The 25,897-nt window shown below is 39.7% G+C and overlaps 1 protein-coding gene across 5 annotated transcripts in view; it reads left to right on the forward strand.

Annotated features, from left to right (window-relative positions):
- MOCOS (molybdenum cofactor sulfurase) overlaps positions 1-25,897 on the forward strand; it is a 394,513-nt gene that overhangs the window by 284,957 nt on the left and 83,659 nt on the right. For all 5 annotated transcript variants that reach the window (XR_006279147.1, XM_038388277.2, XM_043508593.1 and 2 more), the window contains one exon: positions 16,573-16,772. Coding sequence is in view for 4 of the 5 variants with exons in the window: in XM_038388277.2 (XP_038244205.1) it covers positions 16,573-16,772 (200 nt within the window). In the remaining variant the exon portion in view is untranslated. The remainder of the gene's footprint in view (positions 1-16,572; positions 16,773-25,897) is intronic.

Genomic DNA, 25,897 nt, shown 5'->3' on the forward strand with positions numbered 1-25,897 from the left:
AACACCCAATGTTGATTTACAAACTGACTGTGATGGACAATCCACCATGATCCTTGGTAAATTGTTCCAATAGCTAATTACTCTCTCCATTAAAAAATTACACCATATTTCTAGTCTGAATTTGCATAGCTTCAATTTCCAGCCATTGGAGTGTGCTATACCTTTCTCTCCTAGATTGAACGGCCTATTATTAAATACTTGTTCCCCATGCAAGTATGTACAACCTGTAAGAAAGTTACCCCTTAACCTTCTCTTTGTTAAGCTAAATAGATAGATTCAGAGACTGTAATTACTATGAGGCATGTTTTCTTATCCTTTAGTCATTTTCATGGCTCTTCTCTGAACCGTCTCTAGTTTATCAATATTTTTCATGAATTGTGGGCACCAGAACTGGACACAGTATTCCAGCACTGGTGGCACCAGTACCAAATATAGAGATAAAATAACCTCTCTGCTTCTACTCAAGGTTCCCCTATTTATGTATCCCAGGATTGCATTAGCTCTTTTGGCCACGGTATCAAATTGGGAGCTCATGTTCAGCTGATTATCCATCTTATAAATAAAAGAAACTTGCTAGCCCTCATGGTGGTGGAGAAGCACTTATAATGTGAAACCTGAAGCTCAAAAATGAAAAGGCAATTCCCTCCCCCCACCTCTCTGGTTTTTAGCCCACTTTCTATTTTGGAGGAGCTAAATCATGACTTTTGAATGCTTGGGATTAGCAATGCCGTTTGTCCATCCCTTAAACCAAATCTTTAAAAAAAAAAAAAAAGTGTTGTATATTTATTTTCCTGCACTTCTGCAGTTTCCAGTGTTTGGCCAGAGAGACACATGAAAGGCTATTTTTGTAGCATTTCTGACTCTGTTACAAGTAGAAAATATTTGAAATTGTATAAGTAAATCTGTTTTTGCAAGAGCTCTGTCCCAATTTTCTAGTGTATTTGTGCCAAATTATCTGCTTTCAGTGGTCAGGGAAAGAGTGATCCATGGGGATTGGTAATATAGTATAAATTTTACATTAAGTAAAAAAGTATGGGCAGCCACAAAATTAGAAGAGGGAAAAAAAATAAACCAGAACATAAGACCATTTTGAGCAAGAGAGATTGGGGTAAGGGGAGCAACTCACAAAAAGTTGCATAATGGAAATAGTTGCTTAGACCACACAGCAAAAGCCCAAGATTGTGGTGCCTATATCGGGATATGCCTATAAGCGATTGTTACACTCCTATGGCAGGGAAAGTAGTTAACAAAAATGGGATATGGTTAACCAAAAGTGGGAGGCTCACGTAGCCGTTAACAACATATTCCTGTCTAGGACTAATTAAGGGCACATTTCATGATAATAGTATATCATAAAAATGAATGTGGCCTTTGGTTGTTCTGAATACTGAAAATCTACAATGTAGTTCTAAGGCAAAAGCAAGCACATTGTTTAAAACAGAATTTAATTGAACTGTTAAAGAAAATCAGGAATGTTCTCTAATAAACTACAAAAGCAAGGAGTTAGTAACAGGAAAAATAACAAGGAAAAGATAAAATAAGGGGTGTAGAAAGTGCTAGAATTTGAAACTAGTGCCTTTTTATAGATACCATTTTATAAATTCAGAGTCTTACCCAGTAACAAAACTAATCCATTAATTGACTAACATCATAAGTGTTTAAAAGCAGTCCAATTTTATGGCTGTGTTAAGTGATCAGTAATATATATTGTGCACTCTGTTTCATAAATTGGTCCTAAAAAATGTCTTCCCGTTCCTGACATCAGAAATTCTCAAAATCTGTCTCTGGGCATCTTGCCATTCTGTAGCACTAATAAATCATTCTGTTCTGACAGGTATGGGTTTAAGTAAATGTCTGCTCAACAAACAGTGTGTGAAATAGAGACCTGGCCTCTCTGTCATTTGGTCAAAGACTTCCTGTTCCCACTGCAAAACAGAATTAATATATATAAACAAACAGACAGACAGAACGTTCAGTAACGTGATAAAATCACAGAATGTTCAGCTAACGTGATAACATTTTGAAAAGGTGGATTCGCATTTCAATATCATGGGACAGAAAGAAGCTTTTATGGATTAGACAAGAAGAGTTTTACAGCTGTTAAAAATCTTGTCCATTTTAATGAGCTCTAAATACATTACTGGCAAGCTGGCTAACACAGAATTGACATTAAACTGTCTGATCCCTATGACACACACATTTGTCTCTTCCATGTGTGAAGATCAAGGGGCAAAATCTGTGGAAAGCAAACTAATCGCTACAGCCACCTCTCCATAGGAAGATCAGAACTTTATAATAATGTGTTTAGCTTCCTGCTTATAGAATGTATTTAGAGTAAATGATAAATGTATCCTACACAGAGGTTAACAGGGAGGGACCCGACCAGAGGGAGGAAAATGGCAGTGTTAGTGCAAGGGAGGTAGAATAGCTGGGCTGAGTCAGCTGTGGGGAATTAATTCCCCTCACCTGCACCACAGTATGTAAGATAGATGTTGTGATGTGGGTTGAGTGAGAGTCAGGATATAGAGGGCAGCAGCGGAGAACAGAAGCAGTGATAGCTGTTTCTGGCTGTTGAATAAAATGCACTTTGAAGTTTGTCTTTGGATTTGGCTGAAGCAAGCTGGGGCTTAAACTCTTTGGGCTGACCGAGGAAAGTCCTGTTGGGTTTGACTTTCCAATTGCATTCTCTATTTTTTTTTAAATCAGTTTTACCATCAAACAGACAACTGAGGCGTTTCATCTTTTGGCCACTTAAAAAAATATTGTGTCTTACCATAGTTTACGGGGATTAATTTTACTGGTTTTCCCTGAGTGATACAGAAGGCAGGAATTATAGAAAGCTGCTAGTTAAGGTTAAATTAGAATCAATACTACAGCCTTGGAATACACCTTACTCTTGAGAGGTATTGTACCCTCAGTGTTTGTCCAAGCCCTCCGCACAACTGCAAAGCATTTTCTGAAGTGGATATATTTGCTTTTGCAGTCAGTTGTTCTCACTCTTTAAGCAATGCTCAGGGAGTGGGCTGAGTGAGACAGAGTGAAAAAAAGGAAGGACAGAGTATTTTTGGAAAGAACTGAGAAACAGAGAGCTGTAGCTTCTCACTCTCTAGCCAGTGCACTCTCTCCTGACAGCAGACAAAGTGACAGGAGAAAGCAAAATCTGTGAAGGGTTTCACTCTACAAACTTCTAGCTGTGCCTTGATTTGGACCTACAATTCCAGGTCATGGAGGTTGTACTAGCCTACTGAGATAGGACTCTCTACTCAGGCAGTGAGGGGACTTGGAGTGGACTGCCTGCTGTGGCCAGAGATGCTCACTTGCACGTTTAGAGAATATTTCAATCCCTTCTCTTTTAAAAAAAACGCTTTCCAATAATAAGCATAATGGGAAAATTATAGCAGCATATCCCAAATGTTTCTATAGCAGGGAAGAAACGAGAGCAAAAGATTCAGTGAAGTCCACTAGGGACCTCACCATGTGTGACTGGGGTCCTAGTGGGGAGTCAGCGGCGGTCACTCAGTTAGGACGAACTGCAAAGAATGGGGCAGACAATCCCCATAAAGGTGCTGGATATTCCAATACTTAGATTTACCAAGCCAGCATAAAACATCTTCTTTATTCCCTTACTGGTTACTCCGAAGTCCAAAAAACACAGTTCCCTTAAAGTGATCCAGTCTCAGGCCACCATCCAGGTACCCATGTCCAGTGATGAGCTGCCAAAATCTTAACAACTGGTTCCCTCCTCACCCCATGAGGGGGTCATGGCCTGCCCCGCCCCCTGGAACTCCTGCCCATCCAACCCCCCGCGTTTCTTGACGCCTCTCCCACCGGGACCCCTGCCCCATCCACTGACTGCCCCCAGAACTCGACAGGAGGGTCTCATGGGCCACTGTAGTGGGTGCCCACCCCACCCCTAAGAGCCCAAGGGACCTGTGGGGAGGCAAGGTGGGGAGTCCCGGTGGTTCTTATCTGGGGTGGCTTCTGGGAAGCATCCGGCAGGTCACTCTGGCTCCTAGGGGTGGGGTAGCTGGGGGGGAGCAGGGGAGCAGCCACTCCCCCCACTGATCACATCAAAACTGGCCCCTTAGGCACCATCTCTGTGGGTGCTCCAGGGCTCAAGCCCCCACAGGGAAAATTTGGTGGGTACAGAGCCCCTACTAGCAGCTCCCCACCTTGCGTCCAGCCCCAGCTCACCTCCGCTCCATCTCCTCTCCTGAACATGCCGCCCCGCTCTGCTTCTCTGCCCCGTCTTCCAGCGAATCAGCTGTTCACGTGGGAAACCGGGGAGGGCGGAGAAGCAGGTGGTAGCTTCCCCCTCAGGCTGAGGGTAGGGGAGGTGAGCTGGGGCAGGGAGTAGTTCCCCTGCATGCCCCCCAGGTTACCCGCTGCAGCGCCAGCGGCCCTCCTCGCACTCCCCCACCCCAGCTCACCTCCGCTCTGCCTCCCTGGGCCTGAGTGGGAAGCTGCCACCTGTTTCTCAGCCCTCCCCAGCTTCCTGCACAAACAGCTGATTCCCAGGAAGTTGGGCAACAGCTACAACTCCCTGGGCTACTTCTGCATGGCCTCCTCCCAATACCTTCTTTATTCTCACCATAGGATCTTCCTCCTGGTGTCGGATAATACTTGTACTCCTCAGTCCTCCAACAGTTCTCACTCTCAGCTCCTAGCACCTTTTGCTCCCAGCTCCTCACACGCACACCACAAACTGAAGTGAGCTCCTTTTTAAACTCAGGTGCCCTGATTAGCCTGCCTTAATTGATTCTAGCAGCTTCTTGATTGGCTGCAGGTGTTCTAATCAGCCTGTCTGTCTTAATTGTCTCCAGAAGGTTCCTGATGGTTCTGGAACCTTCCCTGTTACCTTATCCAGGGAAAAAGGACCTACTTAACCTGGGTCTAATATATCTGCCTTCTTTTACAATCCTGTAGCCATCTGGCTCGACCCTGTCACAATACATACAAACTTGAGTTCAATTCATTTAGTGGCTGATTCATAGCAGAGATGGTGAGCTTTGTGGTTGCAAAGAGTTCTTTCAGAAATAGTTCATAGTTTTTAGTCCAACATCCAAATATCATATTCAGGGTGTACCAGTATAACTGGGACCTCAGTCTTGTGACTCAAACTTCCCATGATGAAGTCTAAGCAGATCTGAGATGACAGAATCAGGAACCAAGGATCTTTTATACAATTTCATGTCTTTTGGAATTCCCCAGTGAACAAAAGGTAGTTAGGATGACTTGAAGGAGGTCCATCACCGGTACTTAGCTATAAAACTTAACATAAGGCCATTTGCTAGTTCCTCCACCATTCACAGTACATTTCAAAGAGAGATGAATACTGAGCTATCCTGTGTTTACAATTCTGTCAAGGTTCTTTCCCCACTCTGAACTCTAGGGTACAGATGTGCGGACCTGCATGAAAAACCCCCTAAGCTTATTTTTATCAGCTTAGGTTAAAACTTCCCCAACGTACAAACTATTTTACCTTTTGTCCCTGGACTTTATTGCTGCCACCACCAAGCGTCTAACAAATATAACAGGGAAAGAGCCCACTTCGAAACGTCTTTTCCCCCAAAATCCCCCCAAGCCCTACATCCCCTTTCCTGGGGAAGGCTTGATAAAAATCCTCACCAATTTGCATAGGTGAACACAGGCCCAAATCCTTGGATCTTAAGAACAAAGAAAAAGCAATCAGGTTCTTAAAAGAAGAATATTAACTAACGAAAAAGTAAAAGAATCACCTCTGTAAAATCAGGATGGTAAATGCCTTACAGGGTAATCAGATTCAAAACATAGAGAATCCCTCTAGGCTAAACCTTAAGTTACAAAAAGACACAAAAACAGGAATATACATTCCATTCAGCACAATTTATTTTATCAGCCATTTAAACAAAACAGAATCTAACGCATATCTAACTAGGTTGACTAACTTTTTACAGGAGTTCTGACCTGCATTCCTGCTCTGGTCCTGGCAAAAGCAACACACAGACAAAGAGAACCCTTTGTTTCCCCCCTCTCCCCATTCCAGCTTTCAAAGTATCTTGTTTCCTCATTGGTCATTTTGGTCAGGTGCCAGCGAGGTTGTCTTAGCTTCTTAACCCTATACAGGTGAAAGGGTTTTTCCTCTGGCCAGGAGGGATTTAAAGGTGTTTACCCTTCCCTTTATATTTATGACAAATTCATTTACATGTGGGTTTTAATGAAATATTTGAACAGTTTGATTAATCATTGCAGTCCTAATTGGTTAAGGTTTAAGAGCTTTTCCTGAATGGGTTCTTTTGCAGCATTTTAATGCAGCTCTTAAGAACTGCCACTCCGGGTTGGCATTATTACTTTAGGATTCTTCTCAGTCACAGTACAACCAAAACCACCAGAGACATTGGTATGTGCTTATAGACGTATCACAAACTCCAGCATCAAAAAACCAAGTTACATTGACCTCTGTTTTTACTTAATTCAGAAGAAGGTGTCTGTTCTATAAAGTGTCCTATGAAAGAAAAAGAGAAAAAATGATTGAATCTTGCTAAATAAGCCTCAAAATTAAGTGGCAAGTGAGGCTAACTCCAGACAAGGTAGTATAAAGAGTAATCCCTTAATAGTCAGTGAAAGATGTTGAATGCCTCTTACAGACTGAGTAAAGAACCCATTAGGATGGGAAAGCCAACGAGCATTAGATGAACATATATTACTCACATAAAATTTTTACACTCACATGATTATATTTTGATTTAAAAAGTCTTACAGAAGGCCAGTAACTATCCTTTAACGAAAGTCAGTTTACCTGTCTCTAAAATAGATAAGAAAATACCTACCTCAGAGCAATGTTATATTCAAGTTACATTAATGATTATAAAGCTCTTTAAGATCACGAAGGCATTGTAGAAATTCAAAATAGAGTATTAATGTTATCAGTGTGTAAGCATGTATTGCAATTAGTGAGTTCCTTTTGTTATACTTCTGTCTGTGTGGAGCAGTTAGGGTTGCCAACCCTCCCGGATTGTCCTGGAGTCTCCAGGAATTAAAGATTAATCTTTAATTAAAGATTGTCATGTGAGGAAACCTCCAGGAATGCATCCAACCAAAATTGGCAACCATAGGGGCATTATCTTGGCTTGTTTTTGCAAATATTTAGTGTTTACACTGATTTGGGCGTAATAATATGCAGAAGGATAAATCAAAATAAAAAAGAAAAGCATTTTATAAACTGATATTTTTTAAATCAAGGGACCCATGCTTTTGCATAAAGGCTATCATAATGAAATCTGTTCAGTGCCACAAAACTGGAGATATGTAAACTTTCATAATCTGAAGCATCTCTGTGTATTTAAAAGTAGTTCAGCTAAATTTGTGTCAACTTTCTTTGCTGACAGAAATAATACTTACTGTCTGTTTTGTATAGCTGTCATATAGACTCTGACTCATTTTTAAAGATTGCTGTAAGTACCAAACCCTTTTCATAGTCATGCTTTTGATTTATAGTAGCTGGACTGCATGTCTCCTTCTCATTTTGAGGGGCAGGATGATTCAGGCAGAAAGAAAGAAATTATTATTTGTACATGTAGTTCTTTAAACACCAAGAGCCCAGTTTATTTATTTATTTATTTTATGAAACTAGAGTCACCTGTCTCTGTACTCCAGGTAACCTTGACAAATAAAATAAATCAAAAAAGAAACAGCCACATCACATACAGTACTAAATAGCCAAGAAGTACAAAAAATAAACTATATTCTCCATTTCTCCTATCTATCACCCCTAATAATATTAACTTCTTCAGCAGACATCTTAAAATATAAATATCTCATTGTATGCCCTGAAGTTCAGCAGTATTAGACCAAGGTGTGGGGAAAAGAAAGAGAGCCTCACATGGGACATCCTGCTAGCAAACTCCACTCTTTTATACTCTCTTATTTTCCTCCACTGAGAGGGGACCTGCTCAAGTGCTTCTGCTCACATCATCTGTAGCAGTAGAGGTGGCATCTGAGGAAGGAAGGTCTGAAGTTATTAGTGTGTCTCTTGTTCACACCACTAATAGACCCTTCTTTTCTTTCATATATGACTCTAGCTGGAATTGGAGGAGTTTTCCCTTACGAATTTCCATTTGAATCCAAGGTCTTTCTCTGCTCCTGCCTCCAGGATGGAGAATTATCTGTAGAGGTAATTCTCTACTTTGATGCATATGGTCAGATATTAATTTATGACTCAGAAACCTTAATTTACAAGCACGAGTCACACATATTGTAAAATATTTCAGGTCTCTCTTTTAAAGCATAGATTCCATCTGTTCGGGAAGTTGCTGCTTATTTATGTCCTTATAGTAAGTATATTTAGGATGCTACATAAAAGCTTTTAGTCAAGACACTACTTCCCTAGGAAGTAATTTTCCTTAATTAGGAAGCAAAAAAATAAGCAATTTTAATTATTGCTTTATTGAAATTTATTTTAATAATCTAGGAATACTTTGTGACTATAACAAGATTATCAATATTTTTCTCCTTTTTACTGTTCCTGTTTACTGTTTTTGATATTTTATGCCTGTTTTCTCTTTTATTTTTCTTTTTAGTGGCCTTGAACACTTGCAACTGATCAAAATACATCTACATAAATACATAATTTACAAAATTATGGGTATTCAGTCTTTAACCACCATACTCTATTATTACTTTTAGTTCCTGGTACTTAGAGTGCATACAGTATTTTAGGTGCCAGGGATTTCAGAAGCTATTAGGACCAAACACTGTGATGATGACTTACTGATGGTTAACCTATAGCAGCACTGTGCAGCACTGTAACAGAACCACTGGAACAGGAGATTGGAAGAGGAGATTGAGTATATCCTTCAGGATTGGCTGTACTTTGATTCAGAATACTGGAATTCTCATGTCTTCTTGAAGGATCTCTTGATGAGTGAGACTGGCACTGGAAATTGCCATGAACACCCAGATTTGTTCCCTAAGAGTGTGCAACATTGTGTCAAAGTAGCAAGTTCTGCTTTTCAAATCTCCCATTCTTTAATTTGTGAAATTTTATGAAGACTCAAAAATTTTGCCCACAAAAGTACATGGACGAGAAACTACATGAGGTCTGAGCCTGAAGGCCTTTGTAGTTCCAGACCCTGCCAGAAGAAATTCATGTGTAAAGAAAAATATGGTCATAGGTTTTCCTTCCCTTCCCTGCAGGCATGTTGTGAGGTGAAACTAATTAATGTTGAGCACTTTGAGATTGTTGGGTAAAAGAGAATATAAAAGGGTAAAACACAATTATTCAGCTGGAAGTTCCTGAATCACTGAGTTACCTGTGTGTTGTATAGTGTCATTTTGACTGGTTAAGGCAATGGGCCAAGTCCTCTGCTGATGTAAATTGTTGTAGCTCAGTTGTGGCTTTGGCCCAATAATTCCAGTGATTTGTAATATTAGCTAAATAATCTTTTATACCTGTAAAATAGGTCTAAATAAATGCAATTTCAAAGCAGGTTTTTAGCAATAGTTGTCACTGTTTCAGTATCTCCATGGAGTGAATGAGGCTGTGTTTCTTCAGTGGTTGCTGCTATTCTCATGATGCTGCCTAGCATGATGGGACAGTACAGAAGTCAAAGAATCATCTTTGTCTTATGAAAGCAATAGAAACGGGGAGGCTTCAAAGTCGAGATAAGGGAAGTGTTGTTATTTAAATAAAAATGGAAAACAATAGAACTTACCTACAAAAATTTAAACTTTCAGATTTCCATAAGTTTTTAATGGCAAGGCCACTTCATCCACTCCATTGCATATACCTTTCCCTCCAGGGAGAGGGTGAATGAACAAACAACTTGTAACAGATCTCAGTCATGTTGCTTAATGCACTGCTTGAAGTTACTCAGGTACAGCAATAGAATCTGCTTTCCTTTTGCATCATCCACTTGTCAAGATGGTGGCATCCACTTTATTTCATTTTTTTTTTTACATTTACACTTTGTACATTTTTCTTTTGTGTAATTAGCTCTTATATTGCTATGCTGGGTTAAACTACCAATCCAGCTCTGAAAAGGCCCCAGTACAAGCTCTCTAGTATTGCCTTCAACAAGGTAGAGCTGGACCAGCAAGGATTAAGTGGCTTATAAACTATAGGACCTAGCTGTTAAGTATAAGAAGGAGAAAGGGGAAATTCCCACTCTGATTATGCACTGGTAGGGAGGTGAGCTTTGATTGGGGCCTAGTTTATAGCCTAGTGATGACTTTGATTTGGATCTGTCTTACTCTGAAAAAGTAAGGAAAACATTGCTGGTTTTTTGTGTGTGATTTTGTAAGCTAGTCTCACTGCTGATAAGGGAAACCCCATTCTGTGACAACTGCACTTCAATTTTTCCTTAAAGATTATTGTTGCTACAAGCTGTTAAGTGTATATTACATTGATCTCCAGGCCCATTCACAACAAACTACTGGACCAGTAAGGAAGTCATGAGGCCTTCAAGTGGACAAAATAGGACTGCAGATTGAGGCCCCAAAGAAAAGTTCTTGGAGAGAGGAATTGCATTTATCTCAGGTCCGGCTGGAGTCACAGATTCTCTTGCCTGGCAAGGTAGAGGAATAACTAGTGTAAAAAGTTGCTCTGGTGGTTAGCCATAATGAAGTACATTTTGGCCCTTTGCTGTAATAAAATGCACAGTAAGAAGATGTGGCTGGGGAATAAAATAAGGGTCTTGGGGAAGAAAAGTCAGTGCTTAACAGTAAGCTAGATTTATTACCCATCTGTGTGAGATTGGAGCATTGAGAGAGGAAGAGGTCACAGCTTCCTGATTTTCTCAGTACTAGCAGACTGGGTTTCAGGAGTTGGAAAAACCAAGAAGCAAGCTCTGGAAAAGCTCTTACATGATGATTTCAAGACACTGTGCAGGGTAGGCTTACTCCATTAGACAGGGAAAGGAGAAAGCCACATGAGGCTGTCTGAGCCACTCAGAACAGAGGGGCAATAGAGAGGCTTGGCTGTCACACTCCTCTTTGCAAGTGATGCTGGAAAAGAGGAAGATTTCGGTGCCTTTATAATACAGGCTTCTCTCCCATTTAATGGTTGAGAGAACTACCAAGGGAGGATGTGGTGTCTGCTAGACTGGGAATGACCCTGGGAGCTCTGGAGCTCTGCTTGTGTAAGTGTTTTGGGTATGGATTTATTGCTCTGTTAAAGAAACTCGGAGGACTTGTATGATCTGAGTACTTTGGAGAGCTAGTCTGTTTATAAGCTATTATATATAGTGTACTAAATATCCTGGGTTTTACAAAATCCTCTCTATTTCTGTTCTCATTTATCCTACCACTTCTCTGGTGGGCCAGGGCCATTCTGAAATGTTATGCTTTTTATAGTCTTTTTAGTAATATGACCAAAGCCTGTGTTCATGAAAGGGAGTGGGAGAGGGGGATCTCATTGACTTAAATGACTTAAATTTGTAATCGACTTGTAGCACTGTATGATATTCCATCAAAGAAGTACCTAAACAAAATTGAGTTTCACTAATAATTAATATAGATATGTTAAGAATCAAGCCAAAGAACATGTACAGCATCTCCTCTCCACGCTGCTCCCAAGAAGTTGAGAACAAGGAAATTCTTAAGATTGTGATGTTTGAAAATTAATAGCTGCTTTTCTCAGAATGTTCTGCTTAGTTTACTCAGAGTAAAGACTCTGAACCTTCCTTACCATATAAAGACAGGAGTGTAAACTAGCTGCTCTAAAGAAGGGAGAGATGGGGCCGCAAAAAATCCTTCTGCTCATTAAGATAAACACTTAGGATGTGTTTCATGTTTGGTCTCAGGAGAACATCCTGAATGGAGGATTAAGCAATTGCTTTCCACAGTCTAAAACTGTTGAGGTGGTGGAGAAGAGAGATGAGAATAAAAGGATTAAAATTGTCATGCACAGGATTAGTGCTGAGAGAGTAGGGATCCCTATATTGCACACAGTATGGAATTAGTGCTGCTGGTGTACAGGGCCTCCATATTGTACACACAGTAGGTGCATTTTGAAGATTTGAATATGCTGCAAGACTCTATCCAACTTTAGGCACAGACACTTGGTCCTGTGGGGAAAGTAGCAAATGTTGGTCACAGAAAGTGAAATTTCTTTCCTTCTAGGAATTATTTATTGTATCCCAAGATCATATGAGAAAGTGTGTCATAATTTATACATGGCTAGAAATTAATTTGGAGGAATAAAAATCCCAATAGTAAGACAGATTGTGACTCCCTGTGTTCACAGAGATAGACCCATCAATGGGATGACTGGTATGAATAAGGAGGTAACAGCCTTTCCCATGACTGATATTTTTATTCTTAAAAAATAATTTCCACTCATTTAGTTTATAATTAAAATAAATGGGACTGTTCAAGTGAGCAACTACCCATTAGTGTGAATAAGGATTTCAAAATCTGGCCTTTACCTTCTATGCTTTCTTCGTTTAGATGAAACTCTACATAAGGTCTGTTCCCTGGTTCTACAGAAGAAGTAAGACCAAAAAGCTACATGTTCTCTTCTGCTTCTACCCTCCTGCCTGGCCATGTTGTTCCTGTTTATGGTGAATAGGTGTGGGAAGGCAGAATACCCTGTCAGAGGTCTAGTCGTGCAGGATGCTAAGCTCAGTTGAAGGCATCAGCACTTTACAGGAACAGACTCAGTCTGTATTGACTTGTGTATCCTACTTGCATAAGACATCAGTAATAACTCTATGTTATTTGTTTATCATCACACTCTAGGGACTGGGAATTCATTTTAGGTTAATCTATATGGAGCACTGAAAAGGAAGCAGAATAGAGTGAAATTCCCACATTGTGTTTGTGTACATCACTGAATAAAGTATAATATTTATTGGATTTATTTCCAGGCAGCATCAAATAGATTTGATATAACCTAGAAAGCTACTCAGCAGCCAAGCAAATTTAAAAGAAGTATTTGTTTTTCATTTGAGTATAATGGTAGACAGTAGAAAGGAAATGCTTTTCTTTTTTGCACAACAACAGAGGGGCAAGAAAATTACAGATGAGAGGAGCTGAGGCAAAGCCCATCAAAGTCTGTGAAAAGACTTTCACTGACTTCAGTGGGGTTTGGATCAGGCCATAAGAGAACAAATCCAGACCGAAGAAATATAGTCTGCTTTAAAAAGGCAGGATATGAACTTGTACCTTCAATATGCCCTCCACAGACAACTGCTGCTCTGGCTGAGCAGTATACCATTATGAGCTAGCTAATATGAGTGATGGCAGCAGCAACATAGCAGCCATGGAGAAAAGAAACACCTAGGACCCAGTGACATTTCAGCACCACCACCCCATCAGTTTCTGTAATCAGTATGAACAGCTCATGGGTAAAGCAGCAGTGTGGATGCCTGTGCTACACTGTCATGATGCCTCAGGGCAGAAACAAAGAAATGTTACAGCCAGCAAGGATTGCATGGTACCTAACATCAACATCACAGGGTAAATGGCATATTGCTGGAAGGGGGTCAGTGTAGGAAAGTAATGAGTTGCTTTCGGCAATCTCTGATGTTCAAAAACCATTGCAAATACTTGTTATGCTATTCACTGTGCCAACAGATAGTGTGAAAAATGCTGTGTCACTAGAAACAAAAAATGTGAAATGCTGAAGCCTGAAATAACGTTAAGTTAAAACACACACACACATGTGTAATATACATGCAAGGGATAAAGCAATAAGAAAAGTATTAGTGGAAATATATGAATGTAGACCAGACAAGGAAGTCTACATTATGCATTTGTGCCTTAGGCAGAGATATACAATAGTGAATGCAAATTACACATCCATGCATAACCTTTACAATAGATATGTGCCTACACACCTTGTTTTGGTCAACAGTAGTAATCAAACTCCATCAGTAAGTGTGACCTGGTCTGCCCTAGATAGGTGTCCATCTCTGAAATAATAATATATAACATGTATGCTGCTCACCATTTAAAAATCATTTAGATTAATAAATAACTGCAGTCTCTTAATAAAACAGCTAAAATTCACTAAAATTATAGAGACTGAGTGAGTCTTAGACCCCGCTTGCAATGAGCTGAAGATCACAGGACAATCCCCAAATATATCCTCTTCAAAAGACTTAAAATCTGCCACTGCTCCTGGCACCAAATAGGCACTTAATAAAAAAAAATAAATCCAGATGTTCAGTGTCAAGGAACCTGACATAAGAACAGTCACAGAAATGTATATGCAGGGGACAAAATGCAGAAATAAAATACACTAACAAATACCAAGTAATCAGTTGTAACATATGGTAACCAAATCTTATTTATCTCAGATAGCGTCACCCCTTTGATTTTATTGCCTTCTACCACCATGTATGACCGTGTGCTAGATATGCATTGATTAAAGCACATAGCCCCCCAGTGGGAGGCTGAAGATCTGTTGCAATTCTTCTTCCCCCTCCTTCCACTCCCTGGGTCACAGCAAGCAGAAAGGAGGTTGGGGAATCACAAAAAATTATGTAGGGGGCAGCACAGATCATTCTCTCTTTTAAAAAAAAATCATGACTGAATCATATATTTGTGATTTTTTTTTTGTCAGCATTAACCATGACCCATTGGCAATTGTTTTGAAGAATTTTCTTTGACAATCCATCAGCCCTAATCATGACTCATTCTACTATGTGAAAATACAGGCACTTGGCTACATTACTTGCCATCTACCTCCTCGGCAGGGGGCAGGAGTAGGGAAGGGACACATGCCGGCTGTTGCATTTGTGTGAGGATAAATAATTAAGAGACTCATCAGTTTCTCACCAATGCACAAAAAATGTGATTAAGAAACTTTAAATCAAGAATGACTAAAGATTAATGCAGTAACAACGGCAGGATATGTGCTCTGAAAAATAGAGTGAGAGATTTCTTCAACAAGTCACAAAAAAAGTATCTTAATATTCCATCAGAAAGTTCCTGCTAATTTGGAAAAGCTCTGCGTCTGGTGATTAAAGACATCTCAGAAATTAACAGTGCAGTCAGATCTAATAAGGCAGCTAGCACTGGCAGTATCACAGAAATAACCTTTCTCAACAACACTATCACCTTCTAGCAGAAAATGTGCAGGACATCTTAGGCTAGGCAGCCCTTTTCTTCTCAAAGTATGTGACACTATGAAAGTCCTTTGGGAACTAAGTGTTAAGAGAGAAGTTTGCCAAGTTTATCATGACAAACATCAGCAAATCATGCTAAATAGCTTCACACAAGACTTCTTGAAGGGCTTTCTGGTGTTCATCCTCTATCTTGTTTCTCCTCACTATGCAGAACATAGAGGTTCTTCACCATATGTCCACCATTTCTATCACTACACTCACTTCTTTTTCCCAACTAACATAGCTAAAAAGGACACCATGCCATTTTGAAACTGGAAATAAATACTACAAAAATAATGTAATTTTTCTGTTTCAGCCAGTAAAAATGTATTATTGTTATTTTGATTAGACTCAGCCCTGGTCTACACTAGGTGGGAGGATCGATGTAAGTTACACAACTTCACCTATGTGACTAACGTAGCTGAAGTCGACATACTTAGACCTACTCACTGCGGTGTCTTCACAGTGAGTCGACTGCTGCCACTCCCCCATTGACTCTGCCTGCGCCTCTCATGGCGGTGGAGTACAGGAGTCGATGGGAGAGCGCTCGGGGATAGATTTATCGCATTTAGACTAGACACAATAAATCGACCCCCGCTGGATCGATCGCTGTCCCCCAGTATGGCAGGTAGTATAGACATACCCTCAGAGATATCGACATCTCTTTTCTGTGTTAAAAATACACATGAGAACAAACAGATGACACAACTGCTGCTCAGAGGAGATTAGAGCGGAATGTTGCAACTTCCAAATATCCTGGTACTCGGTTGCAGGTCTGCACTTTCAAATCAGTAGGTGTAGCAAAGAAGAAGAGAGAGAAAGCATACTCCTATTTACTGTCCAGGCCAAATTCTGTGCTGACTTACTCCCTGTATAACTCCACTGAAACCAATGGGTTTTCATGAGTGTGAGCTAATGCAGAATATGGGCCATCCTTTCTCTTTCCTCTTCTGCAGAAGTGTAGACTGAGAAGAGTATCCCTTCTGTATAATATTTAATAACTGTCATGGGATCACAAATGAAAACCTTTGTTTTGTAGCCTCATATAGGACTATACACTGCAACTAATCTTCCATCCCATGTTAGTACTGATGTAGTTTCCTGATCTGCAGCATTACTTTTCCAGTCCTTGGCACTCCTGAGCAAAAACTGCCATTCTAACAAATGTAGGCCAGAATGATTCTGTGATGTGTGCAGACTGGAACCAACACAATTATTCATTGTGTGAACCCATTCAAATTTAAACTCAAATTTTCCCAGCTGAAAAGTGACATGGATTAACTTAGAGGTAGGTGGCTCTTGTGACATTATAGCACCACTAAAGCTCATTGTAAGAAAAGAAAATGTTGAGAAGTATGATGATTTAAAAGAGCTAATTTCGTCTTTCCAGGCTTTGCATGGGTTGGCTTTTAGCTGTGCTATCTTTTTAAACAAAAAGTTTCAGAGAATAAGGTATTTGACAGATATGTTGTTTTCCTCTTAGGTGGCATGGAGAACATAAAACATCATACCTTTGTTTTATCTCGCTACACCTACACAGTGCTGTCTACCTTAAAATATGCTAATGGAGCACCCATTGTGCGTATCTACAGTGATTCAGACTTCAGCAGTCCTGATGTCCAAGGTCCAATAATTAATTTTAATGTATTAGATGAAAATGGAGATGTAATCGGCTATTCCCAGGTACACGAACAATTTCATTTTGCTCATCTTAATATTCAGTTTATACATTAAACACGTTTGTGATTATCTTTTCCTCCCCACTAAATATGCTGTACATAAAAATATTCCCTATGTGGATGTTTTTTCTTCATACCTCTAGATGACACATTTCGTGTTTGTTTATTTTTAAAGTAATTGAAAGATAGGGCAATAAAAATGTCTGCCGAATGTAATGTGTATAATAGCTGATACCAACTTCTATTGCAGCTTTTAATATTGGACCTGTACTGAAGTATTTAAAACTTGTCCTCCGTTTATCCTGTGTTATTTATCCATGACTACATCTATGATCTTGGAGTGTGATTCCCCGGCATGTGTGCACATATTCACGCTAGCTCTCACCAAACTAGCACAAGTATAAATGGCAGTGTAGCTGCAGTAGAACGGATGGTGGCAATGGAGGCATGGCTGAGCCAAGCTGTATACAAACATGCCTGAAACTGGTGGGTATGTACGCGGCATAGCTCAGCTGCTACCCAGGCTACCACAGCTATACTGCTATTTACGTGCTCTATGAGAGCAGACATGAATAGGTGTACACGAGCTGGGGAATCACACCTCTAGCTCTTGGCATAGAATTAGACTTAGCATTAGCAGTCCAAAATATGGGGATGATTCAGGATAGGAGGCACCTTTCCTCTTTCTTTCAATCAATGCTCCAGCATGGTGCTAGGGAGTGCTTTGCTACGGCATGTGTTGCCATTTTAGGTAAGATTGAAAAATGAGGTCCTGGTCATTTATGTCCCTAAGCGATTCCACAGAAGTGCAAGCAGTTGGCCAGGATACCAGGATTAATCCCCATTTCCCAATATGGATAATTATTGGAGATGGTTGGCAAAATTCTGCAGAACAACTGTTTTTGTCAGAATTTGCCTGTTTGTCAAAATTGAAACATTCCATGGAGACTTCAGTTTTGACTAAGTTGCAACAGAACCCTGCCTGGTTTCCTGCCAGCTTGTCTACCTGGCTTCTTGGCTGACTGCTTGCCAGACTGCCCTGGAATCAGGGACTTCAAGGCTTTCCAGGTCACTGGCTCCAGAGTGAACTGCATGGGAGTTGGGGACGTCAGGGCTTCCAAATTGTAATGAAACCAAATTTCAGAATAAAAAAAACTCCACAAAACAGAATTACCTTTGTCTACTTAGCTCTAGCAATATTTTTTTTTGTAATATTCTTGAGGAAGCAGGGAGACTTAGGTTTCATTGAAATGCTTTTATTTAACGATTACATGAACAGTGTAATGTTTTTAAATCAGATTCATTATCTGATTCAGAAAGCCCATAAACTTTGGGCTTGTCTACACGGTGAGGTACTGCTCACTATGGGGATGTGATTTCTAAAGTGCACTTTGGAGAAAGTAAATAAGGAAGTGTTATTTACTCCTTCTCCTAACACAAGAACTAGGGGCCGCCAAATGAAATTAATAGGCAGCAGGTTTAAAACAAACAAAAGAAAGTATTTTTTCACACAGCACACAGTCAACCTGTGGAACTCCTTTCCAGAGAATGTTGCGAAGGCCAAGACTATAACAGGGTTCAAAAAAGAACTAGATAAATTCATGGAGGATAGGTCTATCAATGGCTATTAGCCAGGATGGGTAGGGATGGTGTCCCTAGTCTTTGTTTGCCAGAAGGTGGGAATGGACAACAGGGGATGGATCACTTGATGATTACCTGTTCTGTTCATTTCCTCTGGGCCACCTGGCACTGGCCACTGTCGGAAGACAGGATATGGGACGAGATGGACCTTTGGTCTGACCCAGTATGGCCTTTCTTATGTTTGTATATGTTGTGCATTAATTAATCTTTGTAGTCACTGCTGGTGCATACTAAAGGTTCCCGAGGGTGCTTTAGCAGCTCTACATTAAAGCGCAGTAGGGAAACTTTCAAGTGCACCAGCAGGTCTACAAGGATCAATTAAAGTGCAACATTTTAGCAGTCATGTCCCCATAATAAACATCGCTACAATGTGTATACAAGTCCTTAGTCTGTATCAATGTTTCTCTCACTCTACTTCCTGTTACATACCCGTAGGATCCACCTAATGGCCCTATGCCACAGTTTTGACTACCAAAGATTGCCTTATTGTATAGTACCCTTATAATTGCAACAATTCAGATAACACCTTTCCCCATCCTCTGGCTATGCAGGAGACTTTGCCCCATTCAGACAGATGAGACTTGGCCATGGTCATCTATGACTTCTTGACCTTCAAACTTTACAACACAATGCACTGTATTTGGGAGTGTAATCAGAGACCGTGAAGAAAATTTTTGGTCCAGAAAACAGCAGTCCTCCTGCTGAGCAACTTAGGCCAATAATAGCACATAAAACTAGTTTTGCTTAATACTAACTTCTTAATTCTCTTCACTGAGTGCCCATCAAACAAGTCAAGTTCAAGAGTCTTGTCTTGATTTTCAATGATCTGGTCCCAGGCTGCCTCAGAAACCCCTCTCCCTCTGCAAGCAAGAACTTTCAAGACAGCTGCATTCCTGTGGGAAGATGAAACTCTGAACAACAAAGGAGAAATAAGTGCAAGCTAGAGAAAAACTTTCTCTGAAATGGTTCCTGTGGCATTCACTACTAAACCAGTTGAGAACGGCCACAAATTTTACCACCATCTGAACAGATTACTTCTCTAATCTCTGTGCCATAACTTTTCTATAATTAAATGATGAGAAGAATACATCCTGTCCTTTGAAGTGGAGAGAGAAGTGAAACAGTAGAACATCAAACATTGCATTTTTATGTATTTAAGTGCTCACGTAACACACCAATGAAGTTATAGAGCTGGAGACATTATTATTATTTTCTTAGTCACCTAAAAACTGTTTTTTAGTGTTACTATGCTTTGTTAAACAGTTGCCACATTTCGTTCCAGAGGTCACTGCATTTCAGGGATGAATGAATCCTACATATGGTCTGTAAAGTGCTTTGTAGACTTTAAAGATGAAAGGTGATATATAAAAATAAGGTAGTGAAGTTATTAATTATTATCATCATTATGTACTGTAGTTGGGAACAACCATACAACATTCCCTTTGAGTTGCCACCAGCTCTTAGCAAAAATTAAACACAACTGCTGCTTGAGCCAAAGAATGTTTTTAAACATAAAAAATGCTCTGAACACTTAAAAAAAATATTTTTAGTCATGTAATTTCATTGTTGCTGCTTGCTGTTAGAGCTGCTCATAAAAAGATGACTCAGTGAACTGTGTGCTCCGGATTTTGAAATACAGTAGATTGGTGGTTTTCAAGATTATTTTCATTTGCGGACCCCTAAAAATTTTAGAATGGAGATGTGGATCCCTTTAGAAATCTTAGACATAGTCTGCAGACCACGGCTGGAAACCACGGCAGGACACTAAAAACCCAATCAGATTCTTAAAAACAGAACTTTATTATAAAGAAAAAAGTAAAAGAAGCACCTTTGTAAAATCAGGATGGAAGGTAATTTTACAGGGTAATAAGATTTAAATTACACAGGATTCCCCTCTAGGCAAAACTTTAAAGTTACAAAAAAACAGGAATAAACCTCCCTCTTAGCATAGGGAAAATTCACAAGCTAAAATAAAAGATAACCTAATGCATTTCCTTGCTATTACTTACAATTTGTAATCTTAGATGCTTATTTCAGTTATGGCTTTAGGAAATGTATTTTTCCTGTCCTGTTCCCTCTCTGTCCCGGAAAGAATACAAAGAGAGCACAAACAAAAACCTTCCCCCAAAGATTTGAAAGTATCTTCTTCCCTTATTGGTCCTTTTGGTCAGGTGCCAACCAGGTTATTTGAGCTTCTTAACCCTTTACAGGTAAAGGAGGGATTTTACGTTACCCTTAGCTGTATGTTTGTCACACGGCATGGCTGAATGAGAAGGAAGACCTGTGTTTGGCTGCTGACCTACAAGTCTTCCTTAACAGTAAAAAACCCTCCACCAGGATAGCCTATTCAGCGAAATGGAAGTTATTTTTGGTGTGGTCATTAGCACATGGAATCCAACCAACAGTGGCCTATTGGAGTACCCGCTGCGCCTTTAGTCATTGGGGCTTGCATTGAGTTCATTGAAAGTGCATCTGGCAGCGATACCGGCATTTCATCCCACTATTCAGGGAAGATCAGTCTTCTCCAATGCCGTGGTAACAAGATTCTTTAAAGGGTTCCTTAGTCTACATCCTCTGATCTAAGAACTGGCTCCTCTGTGGGACCTTAACTCAGTCCTAGAGGCCTTAATGGGGCCTCCATTTGAACCCTGGCAGCTTGTCCCTTTCCACTTCTATATCAGAAAACTGTGTTCCTGTTAGTGATAACATCTTCAAGCATTGTATGTGTGAGTTGCAGCCTCTGGTGGCAGAGCCTCCTTATACACAATTCTCCAAAGACAAAATGACTTTACAACCCCATCCAAAATTTGTGTCCAGAGTGGTTTCTCAGTTTCATTTGAACAAGCGGTATATTTACCTTTATTCTTTCCTGAATCCATTGATCTCTGGAGGATGATATTAGATGTCTAGCCTTTTATCTGGACAAGATTAAACCATTTTGTGCTTCACCTCATTTGTTTGTGTCATATGTTGATCACATGGAAGGTCAAATGGTCTCTTCATAGACAAGCTCCAAATCCTGCATCAAGACTGCATGTGAAATAGCTTTGGCTACGCCCCCTCAGGGGGTGCTAGTTCATACAAGGGCACAAGCAATGTACATGGCATTCCTCAGTGATGTTTCCATATTGGACATTTCAGGGCTATTACATGGTCATTGATACATACGTTCATGACTCCTTAACCACTTCTTCCAAGGTGGATGCAGGCTTTGGTAGAACATTCCTACAGTCCTTGTTTTGGTAGACTCTGACTCCAGCTTTGGTGGGGAGGGGGGTAACTGTTTGTGAGTTACCTACATGGAATACACAGCTGCATTTACTCAAAGAAGAAGAAATTATTACTTATTGTAACTGTAGTTCTTCGAGATATGATGCAAATGTGTATTCCACAACCCACCCTCTGTCCTCTCTGCATCGGAGGTTCATTTCTAGGCATTTGGTGTGACAGAACTGAGGGAGGGTCAGGGCAGCTCCACCTTATGTAGCCGGGGGAAGGTCTAAGGCCATGAGGCACAAGCATCGTCCTTCTATGGGTACTGCTAGGCAATTTTCTCCGGCTCCGATGCGCTGAGTGCACACATCTTGAAGAACCACAGTTACAGTAAGTAGCAGGTTTCAGAGTAGCAGCCGTGTTAGTCTGTATTCGCAAAAAAGAAAAGGAGTACTTGTGGCACCTTAGAGACTAACAAATTTATTTGAGCATAAGCTTTCGTGAGCTACAGCTCACATGCTAGCAACATTGTATCTGCACTAGATGTTAGGCTAATTATTAAGTTAAAATTATGTATAGTTTTCATATGTTTTAGAATTCACATCCAAGTAACACAGTGCAGTCCATATAAAGAATATATATGAAACCCATTGGGGTTTTATATGTAATCACATTCTTCACAGATCTAGTATACTAGGTGGAAGAGTAGAAAAATTTGATTTGACAAAAAGAGTATATCCAGTGCTGAGAAAGCTACATCCAGCTAGCAGTGTAATCTCATCTGCTTTATATCTACAGCATTGTTTTTATATATGTCTACCTACAGGCAGGTCTATTCAAATCAGAGGAAAGTCTAATAGTTTGGTTTCTTTAGTATGGAAATGAAATATGTTTACTTTAGTGTAGTCATGCTTGTGACCTGCTAATTTGAAAGCTGCTTAAATTTGTCTTTGATTTTAGGATTCATTCCTTGGTATACAACATATCTCAACCTTGGTGTAAACTTCATCCAGTTACATAGGGAAGACACCAGATTCAGAGGCCAGTTAGTTAAGGCACTGGTCTTGGGATCACTTAATTAAGGGAAAGTCGGACAACATTTCTATTTGAGGAGAATAATACTTCCAAGAAGTATCTGTCTACTAGTAGACACTTACCTACTAATTAATTACTTAGATTGTGCTCCAGTTAATTTATTCAAATAGACAAATTCCTAAATGTCTTATTTCATTACTGCTGATGCCTCTTTTGTAAATAATGTATTCATAACCAATCATTCAAATAATTTCTTTTGTCTGGTATTTCTTCTGTGCCCATTGCCAGGGTATCTGAGCTGAATGACTCATTCTACAGAGAATTTTATGGTGAGGGTTGCGAGAATTTTATTTGTAGCATTTGCTCAGAAAGACTTTAAAAGTAAAAGTGACAATCTCTTTGGAGAATACCAAGCTTACAGTTAATCTTTGAGATTTACATAATTTACTCAATATTCAAAACTCTGAAATAAGTCCAAGATATTTAAGATTTGAAAGGCATGCAATCAAATATGTGACATTTAACACTGCTACTGCAACATGAAAGCAAGGAAAATCATGTCTTTTGTCTATGCAGCATTTTGAAGGGAAGCAATTCTTAGCCTGATACTAATGTTAAAGTCCGCTCCTAACTATTGTCAGAGTATTATCAACCACAGTTAACAAGATTGTGTTACTAAACGCAAACATACTTGAATTACACACACAGGGTCATTTATTCAGTGAGGGAATAGCCATGGGCTTCAGATTGATCCTTGAGTAAACACTTCATTCAAATGTTGAAGATCAAATAAATGAATCCCCTTGAAGCCTAACGCACAAAGCACAAATTAGACTTTGTCACGACTGCATCTCTGAAGGGTGACAATGTTCTTGACAGCTTACTGTCCCAATAGGTGTGATTTATAATGCTTGAAGGTTTAGAAGTTATGAGCTGGAAGTGAAATAATTATGAAAAGTTGTGCTGTTATCCCATTTTTATTTAAATATATCTTTTCATTTATTGAAGGATATCACTATTTTCAAATATTGTTCATTGAAGAAACCTGACCTGAATATTAAAAGTATGTTATCAATTTAATGGGCAGCTTAGTCACTGGAATCCATTCAGCACACTGCTGCCACTTAAAATGATTTAAACAAAAGTGATTTGGAGACTCCAAACACAGTAGTCACTCACAAGGTTTTGCTAACATCCCAATCTTTCCATGTAAATTTGCTTTCTGAGCCAGGCCCTGGCTATTTTGATTTTGAAGTCTCAATAATCTTCTTGCTCTTAAACTATACTAAATAATAGTTTTCTTCTATTAGCCCCATAGGGCTCCTATTCCTTCCCCTGGAAATGCTTCCTCTCAGTAAAGCTGTCTGTACACTACCATTTGTAACCTACTATAGTAATGAACTGAAGAGACACCTGCATTCGACTCACAAGTTGTCTGGCTTTTGCTGCATATATCAAGCAGTATGATGATTGCCTCTTTATGGAATACTGTATGGACTCTACTAACTAAAACATAGGCATTACAAGTTTTTTCTATTGATATTTGCAGCAACGTATAAATATTTAGCACATGTGGTGTTTGTGAAAAGTAGCAGAGTAACAGTGCTGGAGACCGAAGATCTCTGTTTATCTAGAGTGATGGTACAATATGGGAAGTAACAGTGCTGGCTTCCTGACACTGCTTCACCAAAGTAGCTCTGTAGCAATCCTTTGCTTCTCTACTGAGACTGCCAGGAAGGGTACCACTTAACACCAGATGTGGTTGTGCTTTTTGTGATGTCACAAAAATGAGGTCACATGTTCACTAGGCCCTGGACTCCTCCACACTTGAAACAGCCATTGGATCATTAATAATAATGAATAGTTATCATTTGTGTTGTATTCAAATATGTGATCATATTCATATCTCATTGCAAATACTCAAGCCCTCCAGTCTCTCAAACGATAACCATTGGACAATTAGTGGACTACAATTTGCGTTCTTAGTTGTCATTATAATTATTTGTTGTTTGAAACTTGTAAATAACTCCATAGGTGTGCAACTTTTAAAGTTCCAGCATCTTCTTCTTGCAACAGGAAGAGGAGATGGAACGGCTGTAAGAAAGCAAAATGTTTTGGAAATTTAAAAAACAAGGTCAATAAAGAGACAGAAAACAGAACAAAAACTAACAACCCCCCCCCAGCCTAATTCATGTGAAATTAGATTAAATCTGTTTTACCTCTTCCACTCCAAGATCTAGAAAAATATATAGGCTTTGTTGTAAGATGCCTCTTGTGTTGTTAATATTTGCACACTTTTGCTTTCCTTGCTTCTTTAATGTGGCAATATATTAAATTAAAGAAATACTCTCTTTTTGCTTTACATATTTTCATAAGGGGTACAGCTCCCATACCTGCCCCTCTTCCATAACTTAGTCTTGAATTTGGTCACAGACAATGCTTAATTTGTGCCAGGGCTTGCCAGGGCTGAGCCCCGGCACCTCCAGGCTTGGCAGTTCATAGCCCCGACACCTCTGGCTTCTTGTGTTGGTTACAAATGCAAAAAAATTGCTTGAGGCCCGGCACTTCTTTTCATTACAAATTAAGGACTTGTCACAGCTAGCTAGTGTAGTGAGGAGTTAGTAACAGCCAAAGCAGGCCAGCAGAATTTTTGGCAACTTTAATTGGTTTTTAATTATATGCTATGCATAGCTATTCCCCAGTTTAATTACCTCTGTTCCGTTATGCAGCTCACTGTACTCTGGTCCTCAAGAAAAATAACTCTTCTCTTAGGAAACTTCACTTGCTTCCATTCTATGGAGTCCTGAGAGAACTTTTTTCCTCTTGCATAATGACAGGTTTCAGAGTAGCAGCTGTGTTAGTCTGTATTCGCAAAAAGAAAAGGAGTACTTGTGGCACCTTAGAGACTAACTAATTCACGAAAGCTTATTCTCAAATAAATTTGTTAGTCTCTAAGGTGCCACAAGTACTCCTTTTCTTTTTTCCTCTCTAATTGTTTGTGCCTTAAGCCTTTTTTTTTTTACCTCATAGCTACCTCTGAAAAGTGACCATCAGTTCAGCAGAGGATTAGCAGGTTTCTTTCAACTTCTCATCTCTACCTCCTTTGCCTATAGCCTAAAGCAAAAGAGAAGGTAGTCCTCCTTGATCGCCTCACCTGCAAAAGTTTCTTCAATGTCTCGCATTCTTGCCATGCCTGCTAGAGATCCTGTCAGGAAGATAGCAAACAACAGTTCATTAGAA

Source organism: Dermochelys coriacea, chromosome 2, assembly GCF_009764565.3.
Source record: "Dermochelys coriacea isolate rDerCor1 chromosome 2, rDerCor1.pri.v4, whole genome shotgun sequence".
Lineage (NCBI taxonomy): Eukaryota > Metazoa > Chordata > Testudines > Dermochelyidae > Dermochelys > Dermochelys coriacea.